This window comes from Anguilla anguilla, chromosome 14 (genome assembly GCF_013347855.1).
Source record: "Anguilla anguilla isolate fAngAng1 chromosome 14, fAngAng1.pri, whole genome shotgun sequence".
NCBI classification, from domain to species: Eukaryota; Metazoa; Chordata; class Actinopteri; order Anguilliformes; family Anguillidae; genus Anguilla; species Anguilla anguilla.
Genome location: NC_049214.1, coordinates 25266039 through 25292900, shown reverse-complemented (window position 1 = coordinate 25292900; position 26862 = coordinate 25266039). Strand labels below are relative to the sequence as shown.

Sequence of the window (26862 nt, the reverse complement as noted above, 5' to 3'; positions counted from 1 at the left end):
ACGAATTTAGATGGATAAGTGCACTGAGTAAAACCCAGAAACCTCACAAATCTGAAGTTAAAAAGAAAAGAGGCATTCCGGGTTTTACTCAGCGCAGTTATCCACCCAACCCAGTAATCCTGCTTCCTGAAACACCCCTGTGCTACGTCACGCTAGCCTCAAACCCATTTGCTAGTTACAGCACTACATTCCAACTCCTCCTTGCACCTACTCTGGCACCGAACGTCATGTTGTAGCTCTGCGTACACATTACTCTCCGTGGCAACACCGATGACTCTGCGGCAAGTTCTACTCTTCGCCCAAACCTTAATGTGTGCACTTTACGCAAGCCGCTCTGGATAAGAGCGTCTGGAAAAAAAAAAAACCCTAAATGTAAACGTTAATGTCCAGCTGAGGTAATGTTTGCCAACCGCGCGCTGTCTTTCAAAGGCTGATCAGCCCGGTACGATGTCTCCAGGCCTTGTAACGACGGTATACTGAAGCTGAAACAGGCATTTTTTCTCCCTCCTCTGCGCAACACCCACACATTACAGGGACGAGTCTGGCTCAGTACAAACCAATGTTTTATTTATTTCTTTTGCAGTCACGGTGCTTACACTATAATGCAGCAGACATCCAAACTGGTCAACCAGCTACCTCACCACTCAATGGACCCAACACACAGTTTCCCAAATGGACACATTCGCATCAGGAAACAAAGGATTTAAAAAACAAAAAACAAAAAAATTTAAGTATGGTTGATTGTTAAACATGGTTAGAGATGAGCTAGGTCTTCACAAACGATTAGCAGCAACACTCGTCGAGAGTAGCACAAATTGCTAATATAAATCCATTCTGTATTACTTACTCTTACTTAGTGCGATTTATGCATAATTTCCTTCGGTAATTAAAATTAAGGTGGGTTTCTTCGGACATGCGAATGAGGGTGGGGTCAGTTCTGACTGCTAGACAGGCTAAGTGAGAGAACGGGGGGGGAAGTCCTATTTCTTCTCCCATCAGTACCTCACTCCATCCCCGGATGACCAGAATAACATGAGCACCAATGCCTGCAAGGACACATCACTGCAACCTCAGACTTCCTACTCCCCCCCCCCCCCCCCCCCCCCCCCCCACCCAAACCACAAAATAAAAAATAAAAGAAAAACTCAACACAGCCTGCTGAAATTGTAGGATCCGTTTCAATCAGTGCAATTTTTTTTGTTTTGTTCCTACCTCCGTCGCAAATTTCCTCTAGTGTCATCATCATAACATTAAAAACAATTTTCTTAAAAATTGTTTCCTAGGCAACATTACGAGTCCAGCGGCAGGTGAGATAGAAAGGAAAGGGAGAGGAAACGAACGTCAGCGCTCCCTCCAAGCGCGAGGCGCAGTGCGGGTCAGACTGCACCTCGCCCTCCATGTCCGCAGGAGGGCTTCCCTTCAGGGTTTCAGAAACCCTGATTCCACGCTTCTCTGGCCACTCAGGATTGTCCTAATGTGAGATTTCGTCCTATGCCGGGCCAGGGATGATCGCAGCCTGTGAAATTGGGGGTTCTCACCCCCCCTGTCCTACCCGCTCCTGGTATTAGGGAAGGCCCAAATGCAGTGCTGGGCATTTGAGGTTTCACAAGCAAACCCCCGAAGCTTCAAAGTACTTATTTTTTTGAGTTGATCACGTTGTATTGGATTTGGGGGAAGCGTTCCCGATCGGTTCACGGGACCGCGACTCGATACCACACGACAGCTCCGTACGTTAAGGGGGGGTTGAGCGAAGCCTCGAGGGTCTACCGTCGCCGTCTAACAGCACGCCAGAGCCCGGGGGAGACAGGAAGGAGAATGCCGCGCTCAGTCTAAGCAAGGTCAAAGGTCACCCCGCACACCAAAGTCATCCTCCCCCTCCAGCGACTCCTCACGGGTACGCGAGCCCAGCAGGAGTTGGCGTCTACACGGCCCACGTGCTCCCCGTTTTCGGAAAGTTACAGGAAAATGTACGACAGCTCAGAGCGTCAGTCTCTCTCTCTCTCCCTCCCTCCCTCCGTCAGTACCCCCACCCCCCCCACACCTCTACCTCTTTGAGGCGAGCCCCGCTTCGCCGCACGTTCGAAACCGACGGCAACCCGTCACTGGAGACGCGCTGCTCTCCGCATACACAGACAGACTCGACACTCCGGAGGACTGTAAAAATTTCAATCACACTTTTTTTTTTTTTTTTGTCCATTTTTTTTTCTTCTTAAATTTAATTATTATAAACGTTCAAAATGTTATGAAAAAAATGTACACTTTTCTGTGTATTATTTATACAAGGCAGGCAGAATGAGAGGAGTACCGTTACCCCTGCCCCGCCCAGCTGCCCTCCTGCCGGGGTTCGGGGCCTCCCTTTCCAGTACATCCTCTGCTCCTGCCACCCCACCCACCCCGCGCCCCCCACCCTCTCCCCATCCCCTCGGTGTTGACCCCCTTCCCACCCCCCCCCCCCAAAAGAACCACCCTCCCAAAAAGTCTATAATTCATTCTTTGGACTTTGAGCCCCAATTCTCAGAGTTTGGTCAAAAACAGTGACCCTTGGAAACTGGCTTTAAAGATAAATTCACACGGGAAGGGGGAAGTCAAAGGGGACGGGATTTCGGGGTCGGTTTTCGGGTGCGCGCGCGGCGGTGGCGGTGGTCCCCTGACGTCCTGGCCTAGGGAGGGCGGGGCTGTGGAGGGGGGCGGGGCGTGGAATGTCAGCTCATCATTTCGTTGCTGTTGACCCCGTAGGTGGAGTTCTTCATGGAGTCGTTCACCTCCCTCCGGAACACCGAGAGGTTCTGCGTAAACCTGGGACGAGGAAGAGGAGGAGGGGAGCTTTAGAACGGGGGGGGGGGGGTATACTCAAACTCGGTCCCAGGGGACCCGCTTGTGTACACCATAGACTGTATTAAAAATATGCACAAAGTCACTGTGACGTCATCCATCGACCCTCCTCCAATGAAGAGATGGCTTGACAGAAAGCCATCGCGTCCGAGGAGGCTAACTGACGCTAGCGTCTCGCGAGGTCGCCGAAGGGAAACGCGACCGCGTGGAGCGGGGCGGAGAGAGGCGAGGTGAGGCGCGCGTACGCACCTGTCCCGGTTTTTCGTTAGCAAGTTGCGCTCGATGCCCTCCATCAGGTTCTCAAAGCACAGGTGCATGGCCTGCTGCTTCTCGGGCGGCTGGCTGTTCACGATGCTGCTCCGCAGATCCGCAAAGTACTGGGGTGGAAGGACACGATTTAGGGCAGAACTCACCGTGCCACGGCTCAGGTTTCCAGCACACCAGATCAGAGGTGGAAAGTCCAGGGGTCAGAAAGCAAAAGTCCTTGCCATGTGTTTCACCCATAAACTCAGCCAGCTGATCGCACTCGCTAGTTCTACCTCCTGGCTGAACAACTGTGCCAATTGGCAAATACAGGTGGTTGGAACAAAATGCTGGGGAGGACTTTTACTTCCTGAACCAGACGGCATGCGTACAATCCTGTATGACAGGCGTCCCCAACCACGGTTTCTGGAGAGCCACATCTGTCCTCAACTTTGAGCCACAAGTTTTTGTTTTTTCTGCACGATCATTTTGGCCAGTTGAGCAGTCGGCATAATTAACCTGCCAAACTATCTTTATTTGAAAGAAACCAACATTTCACATCTGAGGACAAATGTCTGACTCCAGTCCACAGTCTGCAAACACTGGTCAGAGAGGCCAGAGGAGCTTGTGGAGTTAGAGGCTTGGCATCAATAAACCGGGTACCTCCGTTACCTTCTCGTTCAGCAGGATCAGGCCCAGGAGAGGCCGTGACATGGACCACTGATTTCGGCAGTCTTCAAAAATGATAATGTTGAGGACCGTGGACAGCATCTGGAAGACATGTTAAAATAAAGTTAGAATGGCGAAGAAATCTTGTATTCAACCCATGTTACAGACAGTGCTGCTAACACCAGTTCTGTTAGCATCAGTGCTGCTAGAGTCAGTACTGCTATCACCATGTAAGCCTGCAGAAAGAGGGCAAGGGAGAAAAGTGATAACCTCCCCACACAAAAACACACACCAATCACTACACAAAGGAAGTCTCTTCACGTCTCCACAGCCGTGTGGCTATGCTCACAGCGGTGGCCGAACACAGCCACTCGCACTCGCGACTGGACGGGCTCCACGCTGCCCCCGTGTGGCGGTGGAGGGGAGGGCAGGGGCTGACCTGCTGGATCATCTCGGGGTGCTGCTGCATGATGTGCAGGAAGCGGTCGCTCTCCTGGGCCAGGGCCGCCGCGCGCTTCTTGGTGCTGCGCGAGAGCTGCTTGAACAGGTACGTCACGATGTGGTCCAGACTGGAGCAGCAGCCCGTGCACACCATGGTGTCTGCAGCACGCAGGAGAGGGGTTACTGCACGCATGCACACACAGACAGACAGACACACACATACATACACAGACAGACACCACACACACACACACACAAACACTCACAGACACACACACACACACATACACAGACAGACACCACACACACACACACAGACAGACACAGATAGACACCACACACACACACAGAGACACAAACACTCACACACACAGACAGACACACACACACACACAGACAGACACACAAACACTCACACACACATACACAGACACACACACACAGACAGACACACACACACACACACACACAGACACACACACACACACACAGACAGACACCACACACACAGACCCCACACACACACACACACACACACACACATACACACACACACATAAATACACACACAGTCTGAGGGATCACGCACAGAGCACGCTGACTGACTGAGTCCTACCCAGCGCCGTGAGCCCCTCGGAGATGGACGACAGGATGTACATGATGACGTGCGGCTCCAGGCTGGCGATGAAGGTCATGTGGTCCTGGGTCAGGACCTCCAGCAGCGAGTAATAGGACTGGCTGAGCTTGGGGTAGTCCTGCGAGAGAGAGAACGGCATTGTTTCGGGCATGGTACTACACCGAGAAAGTATCAAACTTGGGACAGCCCCCTTTCCCCAGGCCCCGCCCCGGACCACGCCCCGCCCCCCTCACCAGCAGGTCGCTGTGGGGGACGGAGAGGAGGAGCTTGATGAAGGTCTGCAGGGCGTTGTCCAGTGCGTCGTCGCCGTACAGGCGGAAGACGCCGAAGTTGACGTAGTTCCCGCTCAGCACGGCCTTCAGCATGGAGAAGCAGATGGACACGCCCTTCAGCTTCAGCGCGTACACCTGGTCCTTGGGCACCTCCCCCAGCGTCAGGATGCGGTTACCTGCCCGCAACGACATCGCAGAGCAGCACGTCAGCAAAGGCATTCACGCTCCTGTGACCTCGCTAGAACCCGCTCCCTTACCATCTCCATCCGCAGTGGCACATGGCAAGTTAAGCCAGGCATCTGTACAGGCTAAGCATCATGTGAATAGCGGTCAGTTAAAGATGACTAAAGAACAGGGCAAAATATTACAGGGTTTCAGTCAGGGAGGGAAGAGCTTGTCAGTCACAGGGAGAGCCTGTCAGTTACAGAGAGAGTCTGTCAATCAAAGGGAGAGCCTGTCAGTCACATGGATAGTCTGTCAGTCACATGGAGAGTCTGTCAGTCACAGGGAGAGCCTGTCAGTCACAGGAAGAGCCTGTCAATCAAAGGGCCAGCCTGTCAGTCAAAATGCCTGCTGGGTTGCTCTGCTTACCGTACGTGGTTATCATCTTGCTGGTCTCCCTGAAAAGCAGGATTCCATTGGGCGACGACACGTCAAACTGCAACCGCTGTGACCTGCAACACAGAGCACATGAGCTGGGTCAGCCAGAGTAAGAGGGAGAGAGGAAGAGGGAGAGTACAGGAAAAGAGAGAGGAAGGGAGAGAGAGAGAGCAGGAGAGAGAGAAAGAGAGGGTGAGAGAGAGGGAGAGAGGAAGACAGAGAGAGAAAGAGAGGGAAGGTGAGAGAGGGAGAGACAGAATGAGGGAGAGTAAGGAAGAGTAAGGAAGAGAGAGAGGGAGAGTAAGGGAGAGAGGAAGAGAGAGAGAGCGGGAAAGTAAGGGGGAGAGAGGGAGAGGGAGAGAGAGAGAGAGAGAGAGAGAGAGAGAGTAAGAGCACTGCACCTGTTATGGACGAGCTCAGCCATCAGTTTAAGGACAGGCGTGGTGCAGGCGGGCACGTGGTACCACAGCTCGATGGCTCGCTGCAGGATGGGCATGTAGGATGGGTAACTGGGGGAGGGGGAGGGGTGAAGGAAACCACTGCAGAGGAAATGACATCTCAACAACATGAATGCTTAAATTTATAATCCATATCTCACACAGCCCCTTCTGCTGAACTCTCCGATAACAACTTATACCCTCGAAAACCTAATAAAACTCAGGGAAAGCGTTTGATTTGACTGAGCTTATTTGTGCTTTGCATTAACCCAGACAGCTCCAGGTCAAGGTCCAGTCATCAAAACTTTATTAATATCATTCAAGCCAACAAAAAAAACCATTATGTCCATTGTGTTGGTAGACAGAATCATAACCATGTCATGTAAATGAGAGGGAGAAAAAAAGAGAGAGAGAGACAGAGAGAGAGAGTGAGTCACTGATGGTTTGAGGGTGAGAGGTCGGGAGGACAACGAAAGAAAAAGGGAAGGAAGAGGAAAGAAAAGAAAAAAAATAGAGTAAGAAGGGGGGAAGTAGGGAGGGAGCACACAAGAAAGAGAAGGGGGGAGGGACAGAGGAGGGGAGAGAGGGAGAGATGAAGGGATGAATCGTGTGCTGCGAACGGCTGCGAGCAATGCGCGCGTCGGTGCGAAACTCCGCCCTTGCTGAGGTCAGGCGGTCCAGAAGGATACATCCAGTCGAACAGCATCATGAAGCTGGTCTTGGCGTTGAAGGCGAAGGCGATGCCTCTGAGGTCCCTCACCAAACCCACCAAAGTCCTCTGGACGAGAGAGGGGGGGGGAGACGTCAGCAAACACACCCGTCAAACCCGCTATCTTTTAAAAATCTCCTTCAGTTACAATCGTCCGGTCAGCGCACTCGACTGCAGCAGGGCCGCGTGGGAAAGTGCAGTGCGACGTGCAGACCGCAGCACAGAGAGGTCTACCCAGAGCAGTGCGTGCCAGAGGACTGAAGGACAGGGTTACTGTGCCAGCAGACTGAGGTAGGAACCAGCAGACTGAGGTAAAGCACAGGAAGTCTTATGCTGGCGCAGTGGGGTCTGAGTCGCGGTGCGGCTGCGGCCGTGGTTTTAGGCGGTTCCTGTGTCGCGGCTCCGCGGTGGGGCTCTTACTTTTGCTTCCTGCTCGTTGAAGGTGTTGGTGCTGAACATCTGCGCCACGGCTTCGAACGCCGCCGTGAGGGGCAGCATGAACTGCTCAAACTGGTCCTCGTCTTCCCCTGCACACACATACGCACCCACGCACATACGCACCCACGCAACCGCACACACGCACGCGCACACACACACACACACGCGCCCGCACGCACACAGACACACAGACCAACACACATGCACACACACGCACGCACACACACAAGCACATACACACAAGCGCACACGCACAAACACACACACATGCACGTACACACGTGCACAAACACGCGAACACACACGCACATGCACACACACACGTCCACACACACACACACATCACAAACACCAACATGCGCGAACAAACACAGGAAATAGCACCCCATCATCAGATAGCCAAATTAGCTTCTTAATTTCTGCAAGCTGTTAACAGTTGATATAGACTGTTCCTGTGCAACGTGCTAGGCTCAAAATTAAGAGAACGGGAAATCTGAAATATTGCCTTTGGTTCATGTCAAAGTTGTTGCCCTAATTGTTGTCGCTGTTAAAATGGCTGTGTTGTTAGTTCACAAACACGACAGAGCAGTGCATTATGGGATTTTTGTCTCTCTGGCTCTAGAGCCTCTTGCTGAATGGCTATGGATTGCCCGTGGTAATCAGTGGCGTTAGCGCCAAGGCCGTTGATTTGACTGAAAGTATCATTCAGCTGAATGCCTTGTTTTTAAACAAGACTGGTAAACCACACCCCCGAATACTGGAAAAAATGATTCTATGCAGCCAGAGAGCCAGCAATCCCAGAATACCTGGCGCCACCGTGTTACTAATCAAAATGTTCTTTCAATGCAGGTAACAGAAAGCATTCTCTGTCATTTTAGCTAATTTTCTTTTAGTTTCCTTAAAAGAGGCAACCCAAAGTCTAACAACATGCTGCCATTAAAAGTGATACTATAGACTTCAGTGGTTCTACTGTAATGTAATGTAAAAGTGTAAAAAAAAAATCAATTGGTGTAAATTAAATTTGTGTTGTTGATCTGTTGCTGTTGTTATACCCTGCAACTTGGACCATCCTGTAAGCCAATCAAAAACCAGTGGTGGAAAGTTCAGGGGTCAGAAAGTCTGTGTATTTCTGCGAGGCATTTCTTCCACCCATGATCTCAGCCTAGACTTCACCAGCAGTTCCAGATTAAGAATTGTGCCAATAAGCAAATTCAGGTGATCTGAACAAAATACTGGGGTGGACTTTTTAAACTTTCTGAACCCGGATCTTCCGCCTCTGTCAAAAACCCCTCCTTGGTATTCAGTGAGGGTTCACAGCAGACATGACCTCAAAGACGCCTGCTCTTACCCAGGTCCACCATGAGGAGGCGCCCCAGGGCCGTGTAGAAGGTGGTTCGACACCTCATGTCGCTCAGGTTGGACTGGTTGTTCACGCCCAAGAAGGAGAAGTGTTCGCTCTGTCAGGGACGAATAAGATGCGAGCGTTACCAAACAGGAAGCACTACGTCTGGAATGTCACAGAACAGGAAGGAACAAATAAGATGAAACAGGATATACTAGAGTTTTATGTATTTTCTTAAACTAGAAGAGCTGACTTGTGTCACTTACTGTGTGGTTGTTGAGCATAAACTGAACAGCGCTGAGTTTCACCAGCTTTCTCACGCTGCTGTAAGTGCACTGAGAGTCAAGTACAAACATGCGCAGCCCAATGAAACGCTATCACTGAATACAACAAAAACACTGAGGACCAATAGCGCACAAACTGCTGAATAAAACAGCACACTGAAGACTAAAACAATGCACCAACAAAGTGTTACAGTTTGTAGTCCTAAAACTTAGAAGTTCGCATTTTTGAGCCATGGGTTCCCCCATCAAATTTCCAGTGCTTTTTCCCATAGGGATTTATTTTTCTGCCGAAAATAAGGTCTGTGGCTAACGTAAGCCTAGGAGAGTTTCACATTTTGTTCTATGAGCTAAACTGCACCAACTGATATCTCAACCGTGGACTTCGAAGCTGTTAATGTGCTTTAAAAAATTAAGTTGCTAATAAGTTCCTATATTGAAACTACAACGGCTGTCGTGTGCAGGTGGGCTAGTTTAAAAACCTGAGCAAAATGCAACCGTTCTTGTAGTTTCAATATATCAACTTGTTAGCAACTTACTTTTTTAAAGCACATAACGGCTTCGCAATTCACGGTTGAGATATTATTGGGTTCAATTTATCTTGTAGAACAAAACGTGAAACTCTCTTGGGCTTAGATCAACCACAGACCTTATTTTCGACAGAAAACAAAATCCCTATGGAAAAAAAAAACATTGGAAATCTGCTGAGGGAACCCATGAAGGAAAAACGTCCAGGTCGGCCGACAAAAAGACTGTCATCACTGTAACGCTCTATTGCACTGTAAGGGCAGCTAAGTTTGAAGCGATTAAGTATTCATGGTTGATAATTGCGGGTGTTTACAGTACATTCAACAGCTATATTTCCACACTATGAAATAAGCCTCTGTGACGGAGAAGAGGGAAAAGGATATCCGATGGAGAGGTCGTTGAGGAGCTGAAGTGTTTTAGAGGTGATGGGTTCGCACTGACCCCAGTACTTCAGATTGGTGATTCTGGAACAAAAAGCACATCCAGCACAGCCCCCATGAGCAAACCCTTCAGATTTCACATCTCTCCCACTCTGTTAACCGGCTCCTGTTTCCGTAAACCGCCTTTGTGACAGTGTCTCTGTCGCACAAATAAAATCTAATTGAGCCGAATTAAAAGAAAAATACACCGTGGGGCTTCCGCTCAAATGTCAGCTGGATTTGGCCAAATCCCGAAGGTACGGGGACAGGTGTCTATAATGTAACTGTCCACTCAGAATCATGGGCATTGGGGGACCAACAGTAAATAACACTCAAATTACACAATGACATCACCTCTGACTGATGAGGTCTGCGCTACCTCAGCGAATCCCCATATTTGTGGCTTTTCGCCAACTAGTGGCAAGACTCGGAACTGTCATCAACTCGGGGGAGCCAAGGCAGGTCGGCCAGTGAGTGAGCGTAGTTTCATCCAAGCACACTGGACATCACAAACTGGTGCTAGACTATTCTAAAGAGCTTTAGTTTTTATAAAATTTAGCCTGAGCTAGGCAGCTATGTCCTTAGCCTTAGCTTTATAAGGGTTAGCCTGAGCTAGGCAGCTGTGTCCTTAGCCATAGCTTTAGAAGGGTTAGCCTGAGCTAGGCAGCTATGTCCTTAGCCTTAGCTTCATAAGGGTTAGCCTGAGGTAGGCAGCTATGTCCTTAGCCTTAGCTTTATAAAGGTTAGCCTGAGCTAGGCAGCTGTGTCCTTAGCCTTAGCTTTATAAAGGTTAGCCTGAGGTAGGCAGCTATGTCCTTAGCCTTAGCTTCATAAGGGTTAGCCTGAGGTAGGCAGCTATGTCCTTAGCCTTAGCTTTATAAAGGTTAGCCTGAGGTAGGCAGCTATGTCCTTAGCCTTAGCTTCATAAGGGTTAGCCTGAGCTAGGCAGCTATGTCCTTAGCCTTAGCTTTATAAAGGTTAGCCTGAGGTAGGCAGCTATGTCCTTAGCCTTAGCTTCATAAGGGTTAGCCTGAGGTAGGCAGCTGAGAGGCTCCTAAATCAGCCAGAGCAGTGGTTGAGGCACAGGCAGTGCTACGTACATCTTCCCAATGAAGACGCTGAGCACCATGGTCTCGTCGTTCAGTCCCAGGACCTCAGACAGGCGCCGGTAAAGCTGGAGGAGAACAGTGCACAAACACAGCCGTTAGGACTGGAGAACTTCATGCAGTCTACACCCTCCAACTATGACACAGCTACGTCTAGACAGCCCCGAAATTAACAGATAGAAACATAACATAAGATCTGGAGAACTTCATGCACTCTATACCCTCAAACCACAACCCAGCTACGGCTAGATATTCCCAAAATTAGCAGACAGAAACACAACACAAGGTCTGGAGAACTTCATGCACTCTACATCCTCAGACCACAACCCAGCTACGGCTAGATATTCCCAAAATTAGCAGATAGAAACACAACACAAGGTCTGGAGAACTTCATGCATGCTACACCCAACTACAACCCAGCTACAGCTATATATCCCTGAAATTAGCAGATAGAAACACAACACAAGGTCTGGAGAACTTCATGAATTCTACACCCTCCAACCACGACCTCACTAAAACCAGATATCCCAAAAATGAGCAGATCAAAAAAAATAAAAACAACTTGTTTCCCTAAACGGGGCTTGCTACTCAAAAACCAGGCAAACCCAAAACACACAAATAACTGACCGCAAAGGCACACTTCTGATCTATGATGTCACCAGGGTTGTTATTGACATCAGGATTAAATGGCACCTTGCAGTGATGCATCAGTAATCTGAATTTTGATCTTAAATACAGACATGTATGTACATCAGCGCCACATTATATAGCCATATCAGTCAGTTGTTTGTTGACTAAGATATATTTATTCCGCAAAAGAAAGTACATACATTCAAATAATTTCAGAAGGAATTTTACACAAGAGCTAATGGCAGAGACTGCCTCGCATAGCTTGGGTGAGGGTGGGGGTGGAGGTGAGGGTGGGGTGACTACCACTGTAACACACGATCCTTTCACAGAACCCCGCGTTTATGGGCTGAAACGGTTACGCGTTGCGCGCTGCGCAAGCGCGCCCGGGGAAGTGCCGACGCCCTGTTATTTGGGATAACGCGCTATTCATACGTTTTCCCGCCCGCTTCCGGAGCGGAGTCTCACAGACACCGCGCCGATTCAGCCCACAGAGGCACCAGCGTTTCCTCTAGGAACTCTCCAGAGATCAGAAACCCCGCCTGGTCACAAACCGCACTCCTGACCACTACCCCCATACAGCTTTTACCCATAGACTGCTTTTTAGAATGCTCCCCCTCCCCCCAAACGGCGCCATCCGTGTTTGGCTCTCCCATTACGCCGCTCTAAATTTTGGCCAATGGGAGCTCAGGAAGCTCAGCAGTCAACCAGTGGGGTGATCTCGGAACTCTGAAGTACAGCCAGTGGAGGATTCTAGAACGTCTTGCGCAGAAATGTACCCAATCCCCAATGGTTTCACTAGGATGTCAGATCCCCTGCTTGGCCCCAGGCTACCCGTGAGGCCGCAGCTCTAAACCTGAGGAACCTGGGCCCAGACAAGGCCAGACAGAGCTATGGCCAGGGGAAGCAGGGGCAACAGAGAGCCAAGGGCTCGGCTACGCTACTCTACTGTACGTCACTTATCTCAAGTCTTCACATTTTGCAGTCTCTAGGCAGCGTGAAGGAAAACCGCTTTTATTATGGGCTACTGCAGCACGATGACATCATCTCACTGTCCACCTCCCATTAATGATCCCCAGAGCAACAGGGAACCCCTCCCAATGCAACCCCTGTACTAGCTCAGACCCTTCATCTCAACATATTAGTATTAAATAAATGTGTTTTAAACAGAAATGGACTGTGTGCTTATTTCAGTCATTGAGCTAAAAAAAAAAAACAAAAAAAAAAACAGCCATGGAATGATTATTTAGCACCGCAAAAAAGATCTGCAGTCTTTCATTAGACGAGACTAAGGACTCAATGTTTTGAATCCCTAGCCTCATCCTTCTTTTTAAAAAGTAGGGACAGATTTTTAATAATGTAGTTATCAGTAAAATACATTTTTCTAAAAATCTCTATGAATTTGTAGTCAACAGTTCCTCCACTCAGAGTTAGTTCGCTTGCGGACTGACACCTCAGGTAGCAATCTTTAAAGTCTACAGCAATTAGCTTGTTAGCATACAGCACATTTTGTTACATTTTAATACTGGCATATGCTATGAACTTGGCCCCCACCATTTCAGACGGCGGCCAATTACCTTGGAGGATTTCTGCACCTGGTCTCCGATGTAGATCTTTCGGAACTGCTCGAAGAAGCTGAGCATGGCCAGCTCCAGCTTCTCGTTCCCCGCCTGGGCCAGCCGCGAGTCCGTCAGGTTCATCAGCTGCAGCACCCTGGGGAGCCAATCAGAGATGCAGACACTCAGCACAGCCTGCACACAGATAAACACTCCAGGATTCTATTGGCTGCCCTAACTACCGCTAAGAAAGCTATCCTCTTAAACTGGAAAAGCAGAGACCAAACAAACGTTCCACAATGGCTAAATCTCCCAGCTGAACACAACTGCGTCTACCACAAAACAAACAAAGTTAGCATACAGTGGAGAGGTGTGTAGCAGGTAACAGTGTTAGCATACAGTGGAGAGGTGTGTAGCAGGTAACAGTGTTAGCGTACAGTGGAGAGGTGTGTAGCAGGTAACAGTGTTAGCATACAGTGGAGAGGTGTGTAGCAGGTAATAGTGTTAGCATACAGTGGAGAGGTGTGTAGCAGGTAACAGTGTTAGCATACAGTGGAGAGGTGTGTAGCAGGTAACAGTGTTAGCATACAGTGGAGAGGTGTGTAGCAGGTAACAGTGTTAGCATACAGTGGAGAGGTGTGTAGCAGGTAACAGTGTTAGCATACAGTGGAGAGGTGTGTAGCAGGTAACAGTGTTAGCATACAGTGGAGAGGTGTGTAGCAGGTAACAGTGTTAGCATACAGTGGAGAGGTGTGTAGCAGGTAACAGTGTTAGCGTACAGTGGAGAGGTGTGTAGCAGGTAACAGTGTTAGCGTACAGTGGAGAGGTGTGCAGCAGGTAACAGTGTTAGCATACAGTGGAAAGGTGTGTAGCAGGTAACAGTGTTAGCGTACAGTGGAGAGGTGTGTAGCAGGTAACAGTGTTAGCGTACAGGTCGTGTAGTAAAGGTAAAGGTATAAAGCTAGCGCTGTGGGACGCGGAGGGGAGGAGGGTACTGACCGACACACTAGCTCTCCGTCCATGGCGTCCTGCTCGTCCGTGCTGGCGAAGGACACCCGGCCTCCGATCACCGCTCCGATGATATACACCAGCCACGTCAAGCGCCCTGGAACAAGAGGGGGGGGGGGAGCAGGTCATTTAAAATGACAGAACTATCTATGTAGTCAGTGAGAGGCTGGGAGGGACATTTCCGGCTGACAGCTCAGAGGAGGGGCCAGAACCTCAGGCTGACACTGAGGGGGCGGAGCGTTTGAGTGGCGCAGCGGACAGGGCGGGGAGCGCTGCGAGCCTCCTCACCCTCCTGCACGGCGATGTCCATGGCGCTGGAGTTGGTGGACTGCAGCAGCTCCTGGTAGGACTGGGCCGACTGGTCGAACAGCTGCACCAGCAGGGCGCAGGTCTTCTCGTACTCGCACCGCCCGATGGTGGACAGCTGGTCCAGCTGCTGCTGCACCAGCCCCGTGTCGTCCAGAGGGTCCTCCAGCCCGTCTCTGCCAATCAGACGAGACACGGGCGCGTCAATCAAACCAAAAAGCGTGTGCAGTGAAGAAGAAACTGTCAATCATAGGCGGTCGACAGCGAGCGTAAAATCACAAGTGCGAAAAAAATGTGAAAATCAGCCAATCACAGGCAGGCAGGAATGCAAAAAAGTAAAGCAGCCAATGAGAGGCACCGTAGGCCCGCCCCCCTGGCCGTACCTGAGGATGATGTGCACGGACTCCAGGCGGGAGGTGACGTAGGCCTTGGTGACCTCGGGGGTGTAGGTCTCCAGCAGGTGCGGCTCGGTGGCCTTCACGTAGGGGACGGACGCGGCCAGCCGCTGCCACAGGCTCAGCAAGTAGTGCACGCTGTTGGGGGCGAACTCCCAGTGCTGGGGGGGGGGACACAAAAACACACCCGTCCCTCAAACGAGCCGCTCAGAATACTACGTATTCCTGAGGGGTTTGGTCCGTTTAATCACACTCCACATTTAAACGGCGCGTGATTCGCTGGCTAGGGAATCAGGCAGGGGGGGGCTGCGCGTTCACAGATCACCAGTAAGGTTCAGTCACATGTTTAAACACCGCTTCTTTAATTTACAGCACTATTAATGGCTATCCGAAATGGGCATTAGTTAATTACAGTGCAATTACATTGATATTACAGCGGTATTACTACGTTTCAATAAGAGTGAGAACAATACAATAAGCGCTGTACACCTGAATAAATGACCAATTAAGGTCACAGCGTAACACTTGAAACTGTGCGTTTAACTGTCATTCATTTACGGAGGGAAAGAAAAGAACAACAAACATTCTCATTGGTCCAGACTACAAAGCATAACACCTTACGAGCAGGGACTCAGAAGTTGTACCTACTCCCTCACACCCACACACCACGTGACCCAATACCTCCCCTCCCATTGGTTCTGCATCACAGGGGTTAAACTCCGCCCACCCCGCTCACCTGTAAGCTAGTCACGGTAAAGTTAGCTATCAACCGTATGACCTCCGGGTAATTCTCCACTTTGACCAGTTCTCCCAGCTGGTAGTTGCTCTTCAGTCTCGCCAGAAGTCGGCAGAACTCGTGGTAGTTGTTTGGGTCCGATAAACTCTGGAAAAAAATCCCAAAGATTCCCATCAAACTCCTCGGAAGAATGAGTAAAAGAAGGCCAGCGCAAAGATGGAAGTGTTCAGTTCTAATTAAGAGATATGATGCATTGACAATTAATGGTAAACAATACCAAACGTGCAGGAGGATGGAAAGAATGGAAAGGGAAACTAACAGTTGGTAGCATATGCTGTTGAGGGTGAATCCTCAGCAGTGGGATTATGCCTTTATAAATGTTATGTGAGCAAAGAGAAAATCCCACACATTTCCATGGAAAATGCTAACGAAAATTCAGCAAGTTGGCCCCCCATGTCTGCTGCAATAGCCGAGAGTAATTCTGAAACGTGTGTTTAACACATTAAAAGTGTATCTCTGCTTGTTGCCACAGAAACAGCACGGCACCGCAGACTGGTAGAAACGTACCTGCGGGTTCTCCAATATCCTCTTCACCCCGTCCACGAGGTGCGAGAGAAACTTCGCCCGCTCCGCGTTGTTGAACAGCGATCTTCGGACAGACGCGATTTGCACTAAACAGGATAAGACCTACAAAGAACGTGACACAATTCTCTCATTTTTGCGATGCCCACCTTGGACAAACATGAAAAATACTGCGCGTACATAGTTAAATAGTTGACAGTAAGCTTTCTGCAAGACTGAGGAATTGGTTCTACAATTCTGAATTCTTTATTCTGAAACAGGTGAACAATCAGCCATTATCAAATACTATACAGATATAGAGAGGTAGGTGATCTCATGATTTTAGTCAGTCAGAGGAATCTGCAATAAATTGGTTTCAGAATTCTGAATAAATTTATTCTGAAACAGATGAAAATTCAGCCATTATTAAGTATGTTCTGAATTGTACTTTGCTTTAACCCAAATAAACACGGGAGTTGAGCTAAAACACACTGTGACCGGTGAAATGCTTTCTTTGCTACCCCAGGCTGGTCTCACTCACCAGCGGAGAGAGGGATGGAGGGATGGAATGATACAAGTCGAAAAACAGCTGCAGGGTGGAAGAGTCCAAGAAGGCTGTAACACAGGGGGGGGACATGAGTTAGCGCAGCGAAACAGACCCTACCACCCAGCACACACACACACACACACACACAAACGAGATTGCACACACGCACGCGCACACAAACACACACACACACACCTATGAGTGCAAACTTGTCTCTTCTCCATTCTTCAGTTGACTCCTTCCCCCCTCCCTCCATCTCTCCCCGCCCCCAAAAACTGCCAAAGATTAATACACAATAATGATACTCAACAATACACCTATGTAATTTATATTTATTTCAGGAAAATAAAAATTAGCACAAATGTTACATACAAGCCATACATGCTGTACACACATACCAAACTCTAATAACAATTTCAAAAATAATTTTAAACACGTTTTAAGAGGGATATCCGTATCTCCCTCACTATCTGCCCCTCCGACCTCCCTCCTCCCCGCCCCCTCTCCGACCTCCCTCCTCTCCCTCCCCATCTTTCGTTCCCCTCCCTCTGCTCTCTCTCCCTCCCCTCCCTCCCTCCCTACCTCTCGCTCCCCTCCTCTCCTCTCTCCCTCCCCTCCTCCCCTTCTCCCTCCCTTCCCCCTCCTCCCCTCCCTCCCTCCCTCTCTCTCACCGGATCTCCAGCTGGTGGGGATCTGCACGGTGCACAGGTCATCAGAGGACTCGTCGGTGGAGGTGCCGATGAAGTCGAAGTTGAGGCAGTTGTGGGCCAACTTGAGCAGCTGCATGAGCAGGCCATGCTGACTCTCATCGTTCAGGTTCAGGTTCTTCCCCGAGGCCTGAGAGGAGAAACACAGATACATTACACACACACACATACACACACACACACAGATACATTACACACACACACACATACACAGATACATTACAAACACACACACACAGATACATTACACACACACACACACACACACACACACACAGATCGCGCACACACACAGAGATCACTCACACATTGACACACACACACACAGACTATGTGGATACATTACACACACGGACGCATACACAATACACACACACTCAGATTAAACACACACACATTATACACAAACTAGGGATGCACATTTTGTTTGCGATGGTGATAAAAGATATCGCTTATTAATCCTGCGTATTCATGCTTAACTTTGTGACAAACAAACAAACTGCTTTAGTTTGTTTTGTCTCTCTGACAACACTTATAGCCGCTTACACGGTCTTAAAATAGAACACACCGAGCTATTCGGTGGTGCAAATCGCATTCTGTCATTCAAGTGGTAGGCTATTAATTTAACAAAACCATAGCATGTTCCCCCACTTTGTAAAGTAGGCCTCTTAATGTGCACCAAACAAAAAAAGCTCAAGTAACCCCCAACAAAAGACCGCTAATAAGCTACATTCCTGAAGGTTGTAACATACAGCCGTGACATAACATTACCTAACTTGATACTTTAGCATTTTTGTTAAGGAATATGAGCATGTCTACATGCTGTGGGGTCAGTCTTGTGCACAGCCTGCCGAAGGTGAGACCAGCAGCTGAGAAGATGCGCTCAGATGGAACAGATGTTATTGGGCGAATAACGTTTTGCTAATTCTGCCAGTTGAGGGAACCGTGACTCGGCAACTTTCCACCAGTTGAGGGGATTTGTGTTTAATGACGGAGAAACTTCTCTCTAATGTAAAATCTAATCGGCAACATTAGGTTATCCGTTGAAATGGTTTATTGAAATTTAACCGTTTAATAAATAAAATTAATCGACATTCTTAACGTTTAATAGTTAATCGATTAATTGTTAACATCCCTAACACAAACACATTACACACACGCACATTACACATACATACACACACACACAAGCACATTCCTGCCACGCCCCCCGCACCCCACTCTCGCTGTCTCACACACACCGAGTGAACACCCATACAACAGTTCTGAGCGATGATGACACACCAAGTTCCACGCAATTTGTTTCAAGTGTCATCCACCAGATGAATCAGAGTGAATACAAAAAACCTCCCACCATAAACACACAAGCATCGTGCAGTCATTGTCTAAAGCAACACCCTTAATTTCCCAGAGGACTCCGGTTGAAAATGAGGGACAGGATGTCCCGCGACCACGCGTCTCCCTCACCTGTTTGAGCAGGTTGCAGGAGAGGGTGAAGATATCGAAGAGAGAGGCGTCTCTAAAAGATGACGCAATCTTCCTGTGCTTCGTCAGTGGATGCGTCGTGTCTGCCTGCAAGTCACACGTTATAAATGAGACGCAAAACAGGAACCTACCACAGAGAGCAGAAAAATAAAAGAGATCTGCCTTTCAACATACAGTGTGCATGCCAAAGCACCCCGACAGCAGACTGACACAGCCACTGTCATTTCAGACTAAAACCACCTCAGCTACTCAGAGAACATGTGCAACTACCAAAGCTCCCACTTGATTATAGAAGCTAAATTTCACAGAACAGACTTTGAAGGAAGAATTGCTCATTTAATCAATCTATACATATATATATATATATATATATATATATATAAAAATATATAAACACAAATACATTAGCATATAAGGGTATATTATTGTATAAACACCTCATTAATCAGAGCAACTAAGCAAATATGTGTATATATACACACACATACACATGAATATTTACGAGCTAGGACCAAGCTGGCTCATCATAGCCGTTTCCTACTATAGAACCGCGACTAGGTTGGTTGATTATACCCAATTCTCACTTATTCACAGTCTGTAAAGTAAATACCCAACCAAGTAACCCGGTTTGTTTCTTTAGCAAAGCCAAACAAGATCAGCTGCTCACAGAGAAAACCGACAGACACTAACACGGCAAAGGCAGGCACATCCCCCGTGAGCCACCGACATCCCCGGTGGTCACCCCAAAAGAGACGTTGTACAAGCTTTAAGCTTTTTTTTTCTGCTTTAAGAAGCTAAAAACTGGCGATAGCCCGCCCCCGGCTTTAAGCACTGCTAGTCCTCCCGGGGGAAATATCTTTAATGGGCAAGCACCGCTTTCTTTAGAAGACTGATCGCGCAGCATTGCAAATGAGACCCAAATCACCACAGCTTTGCTATGGAGACGGTTCACTGGTAAGACACAGTATGGCTCTTATTTCAAGCAGATGCCATTTAGACAGTGCACACTTAAATGGCACGACTGAGCAATGATAAATATGGCCCAAGATCCACATCGAGGAACATTTAAAAAAGTCATTATCAATACTGTTGAAAGAATAACTTTATCTTTATATTATTACTAGTGTAAGTATTCCAAAATAGGTGAACACGGGGGTGTATATACCAAATGGTCCTTGCTGTTAAAAAGCATGCAGCCAAAAAATAATAATAATAATTTAAAAACTTAAGAGCAGAAAAAATTTGCCTTACTCGCAAAGCTGCGTAGCAGAGCCCCAAGCGCTCACACAGCAGAGAATGATGGGAAAAAAGGGTTGGCACTTACACTGGACAGGAGCGCTGAGGAACTTACTTGGTTAATCTCATTGGTCAGCTGGGAGAGGATCGTAACGCCAATGATACAGTGCTCAACACTGTCCTGTACATGCAGACAGACAGACAGACAGACTGGGGTTAGGGAGAAAGGCCCACCAGACACACAGGAAATGGGAGGTGCTTCTTCACAAGACACACAGGAAATGGGAGGTGCTTCTTCACCAGACACACAGGGAATGGGAGGTGCTTCTTCACCAGACACAAAGGAAATGGGAGGTGCTTCTTCACCAGACACACAGGGAATGGGAGGTGCTTCTTCACCAGACACACAGGGAATGGGAAGTGCTTCTTCACCAGACACACAGGGAATGGGAGGTGCTTCTTCACCAGACACATTCAGGCTGAAAGCCACACTGACCTCTACATGGTTCGACATTTGCCCTCTGACTTTGAGGTCTGAGACCACCATCTTTAGAGGTTAGAGTCATTAGGACTCTCCAAATCAGTATCAAAATATAACCCTAATGATGTCCCTCACAACACAACAGTGACCCTCATCTAAAATTATTTTGACATTGTGCTAACCACAAGGTACATTACACAAACATTAACCTCCCATAATTACTCAAACCACAGTTGACCCATGTCCTACCATCAGCCTGACCACGACGCCCAACGGTCGCAGGGGGGTAAGGGGTTACCTGCAAGAACCTGGTGACGTCGGCGATGACGTTCCGGAAGACGTAGTCCTCCTTCTGGCAGTCGAACCAGCCCAGCTTGGTGATGCGGGCGTACAGCTGGATCAGCGCCTGCGTCACGAAGGCGACCAGCTTGGGCCGGGTCGCCAGGTAGTTCAGCACGTAGTTCCCTGGGGGAGGAGCGAGAACCGGCCGCTTCAGACAAGGTAGGGCTGAGCCATATACCGCCAACTACAGCTAACTGATTCCAGTATAATTACAGAAAAGACAAAAAAAAAAAAGAGCAATATACATGATGGTGAAGATGACCATTATTGCATTCGATAATTATTGCTGGGGTATATCACCCAGCCATAAGACAAAAAGTTTACCCAGTGAGTAAACTAACGCATACGGGTCTCTGAACACCACTTACTCTTACCCGGTGAGTAAACTAACACACACGGGTCTCTGAACACCCGGTGAGTAAACTAACGCCCTGCCGCTCGTGTTCAGAGAGCTGCTGGGAGAGCGAGCTCGAGCGGCGTGCACTCAGGAGGCAGAGGGAGCGACTCACGGATGTCGATGCGCTGCTCCAGGGGCAGGGGGCTGCTGGTGCGCGACACCAGTTTGGAAAGACATGTGGCGGCTAGCAGCTGAGAGTATGACGACTGAGAGAGAGAGAGAGAGAGAGAGAGAGGGGTGGAAGGAGAGAGAGAGAGAGAGGAGGGAGGGGGAGAGAGGGAGAGAGAGAGAGGTAGAGGAAGAGAGAGGGGGGAGAGACAGAGCGAGAAAGAGAGAGAGAGAGAGAGAGAGGAGGGAGGGGAGAGAGAGGGAGAGAGAGAGAGGGGTGGAAGGGGAGAGAGAGAGAGGAGGGAGGGGGAGAGAGAGGTAGAGGAAGAGAGAGAGCGAGAGAGAGAGATGGAAGGAGAGAGAGAGAAGGGAAGGGGAGAGAGAGCAAGAGAGAGAGAGAAAGGGAGAGAGAGCACAGCTAGTGTTACTTCACCACCCACAGCAGGGACAGACCAAACGAGACCTTGCACATATTTAAAGGGCATACAGTATACATTTGCACATTAAAAGGAAGAGGTAAACATGTCTTTGTGCATATATGTATATTTAAAAACACAGCAGCTGATGAGGAGGAGGTTGGGGGTGGGGGGGGGGGGGTTCTGCTTGAGGGTAGTAAAACCCCAGGCAGCAACAGTACAGCCACAGGGGCCATGTAGTGTCCCAGAGGCTGCGCTAACTGGGGGGGGGGGGGGGGGGGCTGTACTCACGCTTCCTCTCTCCAGGAGCAGCTGGCATTTGCTGAGGCAGTCGGGGCTGTTGGTGAACTCCACCAGGGCCTTCTCGGCCTGGAGCCGGGTGGCGGTGTCCGTGCTCTCGTACAGCTGTTTGCACAGGATCTCTAGCTGGGCTAGGCTCTGGAACACACAAACACACACACGTACACACACCACACACACACAGACAAACACACAAACAGACACACGCACGCAGCGTCCCGCTCGGTTAAAAACCCCTCTGCGCTTTCCCAAACGGAGAGCGCCCTCGCTTCACGCCGGCCGGGCTTTCGAACCGTCCCCCCGGGGGCCGTTTCACTGCCGTCCAGTTACACAAAGCGAGACCTTCAAAAAAATCACATGCTAACGGCTAACCGTCCCCCTTTTAAAAAAATAAATGAAATAAAATAAAAAAACAGAAAAAAAGAAAAAGTTAACACACAAGAGCAGCAGTTCACCAAAGCTCTATGAAATGAAAAACCAGTCTTGGTTATCCTATCAAGTTACATTCTGGTCTCCACAGAACTGACATCAGTCCCAAATAAGAAACATCCTGGTCAACATCCTAAAAACGCAGAGTTCATTAACTGCCGACTGCGGCCCGGGTTTTCACATACACAAAAAGGCGAAAGGTAATCTAGCGTCGAGGTTAGCATCGCCCAAAGCTTTTGTTTCACATCCGAATATCGCACTACGTGGCTTCGACAGCGTTCCGCAGCTGGTTGTGGCGTGTGCCGGAGAGGGTGGTTTCCGATGTGGTGGTGGTGGTGGTTACGTGTGTGTGTGTGTGTGTGTGTGTGTGTGTGTGCGGGGAGGGGCTGAACGTGTTTTGCATCCTATGAGATAAAGGAGGAGGCTGCAGAGACACAGTGCTGCGGGAGGTTGATAAGAGCAGGCCGGTTCAGTGTGCAACATCCTCTCCATGAAGACACAGTCAGTATCAGAGGGCAAAACTTTCCAGCGTGTTTTAATCTCATCATCTAGCACACACCACAATATTTCATGAGTAATAACATGAATTTGCTTAGTTCCCAATTCGAATTCAGGAGCCTTTTTCTTTCTTTTCTTTTTTTTTTTTACATTGAAGATTAGCCTAGCCTTCTTTTAGCCTTCAAGATTAGCCTAATTAAGAAATGAATTACATTGCCACAAGCTTTTTGGTGTACTATTTCCCCAAACGTGCACTGGGGGCCCCAGAGCACCCCTGTGACCCCAGCTCCCTATGAGCGACCCTACGGGATGCTATGTCTTAAAAAAATAAAAATAAAATATTATCCTAGTAATACTGTAGGCCGAATCATTTTTATTAAGCTCAGCTGTCAATCGAATGAGAACGAACCCAATTTGTTCCCCACCCAGTCAGAGAAGATATTTGTCTGCCTCATGTAGAAATATTCAGTGACACTACTTTGACTGGGTAGAACCAACTCAGACTGATGAACCTCAGGATGTTCTGGAGCTGGCCGAGAGATACAAACGGTCTGGGATCACTCTTACTTCAGAACCCTACACAGCATGCTGCCACAGAATGCCTATTTGAAAAAAGAAAAACACTCACATCGGCACTACCTACATTAATATATTAACATTAACATGAGCACGGTTTACATAAGAGTGTATTCATTAAATAAGGTTGCGCAACTTTCCAGATACCAGTATCCAGAATGTTTCTGTTGCATCAACTCAAAAACCTCCTGTATTACAGTAACAGCGAGGAGCAAGAATGATCGAACACATAATATGTGCGGTACCGAAAGTCCCCAAAACAAGCGGTAAGAGTTGCAGTCAAGTGCCGACACAATGATTTAAACCAAACACTGAGCACAGAAAATAAAATGGGGGGGGGGGGGGGGGGGGGGGCATCCCAGAGTGCACTATGAAATTCACCACAATAAAAGTCACTCCATCACTTAACAATATTTGGCCTATGTCTTTATGTTATCAGCAATCATTTTACACATTGTACCTTCAGACTGATATATTCACTGAGGCAGACTGAGTAATGGGCAAAACAGCCATGCCCCACTCAGGACTAAAACATGCCACCTTGGGCAGATAGCTGCACTACTGCTTCAGTCCAGCAGGTCTGTGACATCAGGGCAGAACCAAGGTAACAAGATTTAATAATGTAAAAAACTGATCCATAATCAATATCCATGTTTGGATCTCCATTAGATTGATTTGGATTGTTTTTTTACATAACATTGCAGACATTTAGCAAATTCTTATCCAGAGTGGCTTACACAACTTTTACACAACTTTTACATAGCGTTTAAATTACATCCATTTATACAGCTGGACAAATTGAAGCAATGCAGGTTAGGTACCTTGCTCAAGGGTACAACGGCAGGGTCCTACCCAGGAATCAAAAATGCAACCTTTAGGTTAAAAGACCAGTTCCTTAACCATTATACTACACTGCCACCCTATGATCATTTGTTACCAGCAACCCCCCCCAAAAAAATAAATAAATAAATTCAGAAAACGTGTGTAGGAATGCAGATTGTTCTCTCAAGTTCAGTGTCAAGGTGCATGGGTTACAAATGAATTGCATCCAATACCCATTTCAGTATTCAAGTTAATTGAATTTTAATTTCATAATCACTAATACCCCTCCCAATTCAATTACGTAATAACAATACAAGTTAATTCATGTTTCCAGTATACTTCTAAATTCAATGTAAAGGTATCATAGGATTATCAAACACAAAATGTTGCAACGGAAAGCACCAATTCCTGCTGTTTTAGCGCCATACTGATAACATTAGCTTTAGCAACCCATAACAAAATGACCGCATGTGGCACAATTATCATAAGATATTTTAACTTTGAAAGTAATGGGTCTCGTCAAAAATCCTTGCCCTTTCTGATGGCAGCAAACTAAACGCGTCACTTCACAGCCATGCGCACGCATAAACGTACGCTCTGACTGTAGCTGGGAAACCTAGCGGTAAAAGTAATAGCTAATGCAAAACATGTTCACACGAAGTGACCCCGCCCTGAAGCATTTCACTACCAAATGCTGGTTTCACTGATTGCAATATAAAAGACTCATTCCGCATACTATTATACAGGCGAGCTAGTAGTACACTGATCATGGGCCAATGCACAAGTAACGTTAAGCGAGTAATAACCGTTTCGAAGTAGTGCAAATAGTCAGGTGCATGTTCACTATGGTGAAATAAAAAACGGTTATACAAGTTAATACACAGTTCGGTTATGAAGTTTATTTGATATCTTATATTCCTGACTTTCTGAACTTGTATATCTGTCAGTAGAAATCCACAAAATAATAACTAGTTAACCAAGTAAGCGTATTATTCTAAGAGAAAACCATTTAGGAAATGTAGCTAATGCTAGTAATACTGGGTGGGGGTCCCTGGACCAGAAAAGGTTAAAAACCCATGCTCGAGTCTAGAGGTATGTTACGTGAGAGACAAGTTAGTGTCAACGATACCTGCCAACAGAATGTCTTCCTAGTTTACCAAGTTAGCAGTAACCTAACAGACAGGTCTGACATGTTAGCCAGCTAACGCAGCGTCCATAGCTAAAGCTGAATCCGCCGTCTAATCTCGGACGGTTATCTTGACAAACACTGTCTGCTACTGTCACTGATTAATCGCATTGGTTATCTGCAACGATTATACTTGTTATGAGACGATAGGTCAATCCGTGCTTACCGGCAAGCGAGCAAACACGGCCTCTCGCTATATGTGAGAGGCCGTATTGCTACGTGCCGGTCGAATGGGACATCCCAGCACTAGACTAGCTAGAGCCATCAGCTTCCCTGCTGGATCACTAAGGCAACCATCTTCGGTATTAGCTAGCACGCTAACGTTATTCTGCATAAATAAATAATACAAAAAACAATTATATAGCCAACTATAAAACATAACCATTCCAATCACCGATTCAAATGCATTCAATTCCTGGTTAGTTATCTTTGAGTTAACTTGGAAGGCATGAACTTGCATTGCGCGGGAGAATTCATGTGTTATGCACCAGTCAGGGGGCTAGCTGAGCATGCTAACCTAGCCGAATGGCATCGGATATCACAAAGTGTACTAGACAGATCGCCAGCTACTCTGCTCAAAAAGATTATTCCCCGCTAACAAGTAGTTAACTAGCTAGCTGTATAGCGCAGCTCCATGTGCAGCTAAGTAATGACACAAGGTGGTGTACATGTGGCAAGTAGCTAGTTTTGTTTTAATTCCCCAAACGAAGGGCAGGCCATAGCATTGGATGGCTAGCCAGCAATCTTTTTGATGGCTTGTTTACTTGTGAGATTGTGCCGACCAGCCGTGTTATTGGGCTTTTAGAACATGATAGGAGAAAACTCTGCTTACTGGATGGCTCTTGCGCCCCTGCGCCAGAGAGCAATGTTTCCCCCTTATTTTTATTCGCCACTTTTTAACGCATCTGAAGCAATGAACATGATGACAGGCCACAAGTCAACATGATGGCGAGCACCGTACTCCACGACAACGTGCATTCTTTACTCCAATTTTGTGCATGCATAAATAAATACTTTTTACCTCATCCTGACCGCCAATTTCAAATCCCCACATTAGCAAAGCGTATCATTCACGATATATGTTCATATCAGCTAAACATAAACCTCTAGTTACCTGCACATGATCCGCCATTTTGCTCCATTCATGCTCTGCTCACTCCCCCCGACAAAGAGCATGCGCGCAAATTGC

General features: G+C 47.9%; 1 protein-coding gene across 8 annotated transcripts; it reads right to left on the bottom strand.

The window, feature by feature from the left end:
* Window positions 1–2450: 2450 nt before the first annotated feature.
* Window positions 2451–26862, bottom strand: LOC118212889 (exportin-7). Of its 8 annotated transcripts, none has more exons than XM_035391343.1 (28): window positions 26788–26862; window positions 22154–22300; window positions 21451–21544; window positions 20898–21064; window positions 20207–20299; window positions 18865–18969; window positions 17362–17527; window positions 16685–16758; window positions 16150–16269; window positions 15583–15729; window positions 14835–15007; window positions 14434–14627; window positions 14137–14242; window positions 13159–13294; window positions 10949–11022; window positions 9813–9893; window positions 8887–8950; window positions 8627–8735; window positions 7261–7367; window positions 6821–6909; window positions 6096–6203; window positions 5686–5768; window positions 5056–5270; window positions 4775–4940; window positions 4184–4344; window positions 3748–3846; window positions 3082–3209; window positions 2451–2796 (listed from the first exon to the last, which is right to left on the bottom strand). In XM_035391343.1, exons 1-28 carry the CDS (start codon window positions 26803–26805, stop codon window positions 2703–2705), a joined length of 3318 nt encoding a protein of 1105 aa, XP_035247234.1. In that variant the 5' UTR covers window positions 26806–26862; the 3' UTR covers window positions 2451–2702. The 8 variants fall into 8 exon arrangements, with proteins under 8 accessions (XP_035247234.1, XP_035247237.1, XP_035247240.1 ...); XM_035391346.1 differs by having other exon boundaries at window positions 4802–4940; XM_035391349.1 differs by having other exon boundaries at window positions 4802–4940; window positions 20234–20299.